This window comes from Erpetoichthys calabaricus, chromosome 3 (genome assembly GCF_900747795.2).
Source record: "Erpetoichthys calabaricus chromosome 3, fErpCal1.3, whole genome shotgun sequence".
NCBI lineage: Eukaryota > Metazoa > Chordata > Cladistia > Polypteriformes > Polypteridae > Erpetoichthys > Erpetoichthys calabaricus.
The window spans coordinates 37,104,796-37,108,229 of NC_041396.2; the positions used below are offsets into that span (position 1 = coordinate 37,104,796).

The 3,434-nt window shown below is 43.9% G+C and overlaps 1 protein-coding gene across 1 annotated transcript; it reads left to right on the plus strand.

The window, feature by feature from the left end:
- Positions 1-317: 317 nt before the first annotated feature.
- On the plus strand, positions 318-1,438 carry LOC114649249 (olfactory receptor class A-like protein 1). Its single transcript, XM_028798752.2, has one exon. The coding sequence runs from the start codon at positions 323-325 to the stop codon at positions 1,277-1,279; it is 957 nt and encodes a 318-aa protein (XP_028654585.1). The 5' UTR covers positions 318-322; the 3' UTR covers positions 1,280-1,438.
- The last annotated feature ends 1,996 nt before the right edge of the window (positions 1,439-3,434 follow it).

Sequence of the window (3,434 nt, forward strand, 5' to 3'; positions counted from 1 at the left end):
GCAAATATGTGCCATTTATGTTGTTAAGCCACTGGTCCTTGCTAAACGCCCAGCCATTTCTACTGATGTCTGTCACATAGTGATGACTCCATGGTGCACTATACAATATTGACGTTTGGCATATTTTCATTTGGTGGAGCAGAGGATCATGGTAGTGTCCCTGTGAAAGCACATATAGAAAGGTTTTCAAGGGTACATAGAAGAACCCAGATGGCTGGTGTACAAGGGAATATAAAGTCTGTAAATATTATACAGTATATAGCCAATTTATTTAAGATGCTATTAATAAAGTTCAGTATCTCTTCTTTTTCAGACTAGCTTCATGGACACAAGAGCTATTTTCAAAGCTTCTGGTTTCCTTATCCTAACAGTCATCAGCATCCCATCCAATCTGTTCATCTGCTGTGCCTTCCTTCACACCCGGCTGACTGAAGCTAAGCTCACTCCCGCTGATGTCGTACTGTGCCACCTGGCCATTGCCAATGTGACCTCAGCCTTTACTCGCAGTTTTCCTCAGATGCTGACAGCATTTGGCTGCCGAAACCTATTTGATGATTTTGGCTGCAAACTGGTTGTTTTCTTCTATCGTGTGTCGAGAAGTCTCTCCATAAAGCTCACCTGCCTCTTGAGCACCTACCAAGCCGTGCTTGTTGCCCCTGCCACCTCCATTCTCGACTCCCTAAAACAAAAAATCCCTACGTACCTGCAGCACATCATTGTCAGTCTCTATGCATTTTGCTTTGCTACCAGTGTCCACCCAATTCTGTTTTGCACCTCAAAACTTATCAACAACACCATTCCCCCTTACACTTTTAATTATGAGTACTGTTATGTTACATATCCCGATTACACTGCTTTTATTTCCATAGGTCTGTCCCTCTTTTTCAAGGATTTTTCTTTCATAGTGATGATGGCGGTCATGAGCTTCTACATCCTGGCACTGCTTTACCGGCACAGTAAAAAAGTGAAGAATCTCAGAAGTTCAGACCATGGAAACTCAGGATCCAGAGCAGAGACCAAGGCCTCCCGTGCAGTGGTCACTTTGGTTATCCTCTACACTGTCTTCTTTGGGGTGGACAATGCAATCTGGCTTTATTCACTCACCACTGTCCGGGTGGCACCCCTTATTTCAGACATTCGGGGCTTTTTCTCAGTCCTTTACACATCTGTGTGCCCTGTGGTGGTCACTGCTACCAATCCTAAGGTGAAAGCCAAGCTGAAAGTGACCAAGCTCAGGAGTTTGCCTCACTCGGTGAATACCAGCTCTTCAACTATGTGACTGAAATAAAATAAAAAACACCATGGCACTGGCATGGAGGGAAGAATGAACAAACACTTTGTCTAAAAATGAAATAAATCAAATTGAGGCAAAGAAAAAATGTTAGTGCTTGCTTACTTACTGCAGCTGTTATTAAATAGGTGACTAATGCCCTTAACCAAGGTGACTGAAATCAGTTGGAGCTCAGACAGGTTCGGTGACTTACAACTGGGAGACATAGCGAAGCAGAGATAGGAACTGAACCAGCAGCACTGTGGTTTATGGTCCAATGCCTTAGCCAGTACAACAAATAGTGAATGACAAAAGCATTCACCCTCTTGGATGTTCTCGCATTTTATAGTTATATAACACTGAATCACAGTGGACTTAATTTGGCCTTTTTAAAAAATGATTAAGAGAAAAATGTCAAAGTGAAAGTAGATCTCTGCAAAGTGTTCTAAATTAATTACAAATATAAAACACAAAATATTTGATCGCAAAAGTATTTAGCCCCTTCAAGTCAGTATTTAGTAGATGCATCATTAATATCCATGGCAGTCTTGTCTCTGTCTGCTCGGGTCATTCTCTTTATCAGCCTTGCACATCTTCCATTCATCCTTTATCCAACCCGCTATATCCTAACTACAGGGTCACGGGGGTCTGCTGGAGCCTATCCCAGCCAATAGCAAGGCAGGAAACAAACCCTGGGCAGGGCGCCAGCCCACTGCAGGGCGCACACACACACACACCCACACACCAAACACCACACTAGGGCCAATTCAGAATCGCATGTCCTACATGTCTAACCTGCATGTCTTTGGACTGTGGGAGGAAACTGGAGTACCCGAAGGAAACCCACGCAGAAACGGGGAGAACATGCAAACTCCACGCAAGGAGGACCTGGGAAGAGAACCCGGGTCTCCTAACTGAGAGGCAGTAGCACTACCCACTGCGCCACCATGCTGCCCCTTGCACATCTTGCACTGCCATTTTCACCCAATGTTCTTTGCAAAACTGTTCATATTCTGTCAGACTGCATGGAGCTCATGATTGATCAGACTACAAATTGTCAACTGGATTGAGATTTGGACACTGACTTGGCCATTAACATTGGTGTACTGAAGCAGTTTATGGGCAGATTTGGCTGTATGCTTGGGACCAGTTATCTTGTAAAAACAAATCTTCTCCCACGATGGTTTTCTTGCAGGCTGCACCAGATATTTTGCAAGATTTCCATGTTATTTTGCTGTACTCATTTCATCCTCAACTCACAGATGCCTTCCAGGGCCTACAGTAGTGAAGCATTTCCTCAGTATGATGCTTCCACCATCATACTTAATGTGGTTTTGATAATGTGCAGCTTTCAAACATGGCTTCTGGCCTTCTCTAAACTTCTCCATCAACATCTGAAAGCAAACATTACATCTGTGGTGCTCTTACTTGGCATGAAACCATACTGCTGCTCGCTAATCATCACCTCACTTCTTAACCTAGCTTCCACTACTCTTTCCCATAACTTCATGCTGTGGCTCATCAATTTTATTCCCCTGTAGTTACTACAGTCCTGCACATCCCCCTTATTCTTAACTATCGGCACCAGTACACTTCTCCACTCCTCTGGCATCCTCTCACTTTCCAAGATTCCATTAAACATTGTGCTTCCACAGGTATGTCATCTGGGCCAACGGCCTTTCCATTTTTCTTCCTCTTCATAGCTGTCCTTACTTCCTCCTTACTAATCCGTTGCACTTCCTGATTCACTATCTCCACATCATCCAACCTCTTCTCTCTTTCGTTCTTTTCATTCATCAGCCTCTCAAAGTACTCTTTCCATCTGCTCAACATACTCTCATCGCTTGTGAGTACGTTTCCATCTTTATCCTTTATCACCCTAACCTGCTGCACATCTTTCCCAGTTTGGTCCCTCTGTCTAGCCAATCAGTACAGGTCCTTTTCTCCCTCCTTAGTGTCCAACCTCTCATACAACTCATCCTACACCTTTTCTTTAGCCTTCGCCACCTCTCTCTTCACCTTGTGCCTTATCTCCTTGTACTCTTGTCTACTTTCTGCATCTCTCTGACTATCCCACTTCTTCTTCACCATCCTCTTCCTCTGTATACTCTCTTGTATTTCCTCATTCCACCACCAGGTTTCATTTTCCTACTTCCTTTGTCCA

What these genes read in the sequence shown, in the direction of transcription:
- LOC114649249 (XM_028798752.2), top strand. Translation starts at nt 323, where the DNA reads ATGGACACAAGAGCTATTTTCAAAGCTTCTGGTTTCCTTATCCTAACA.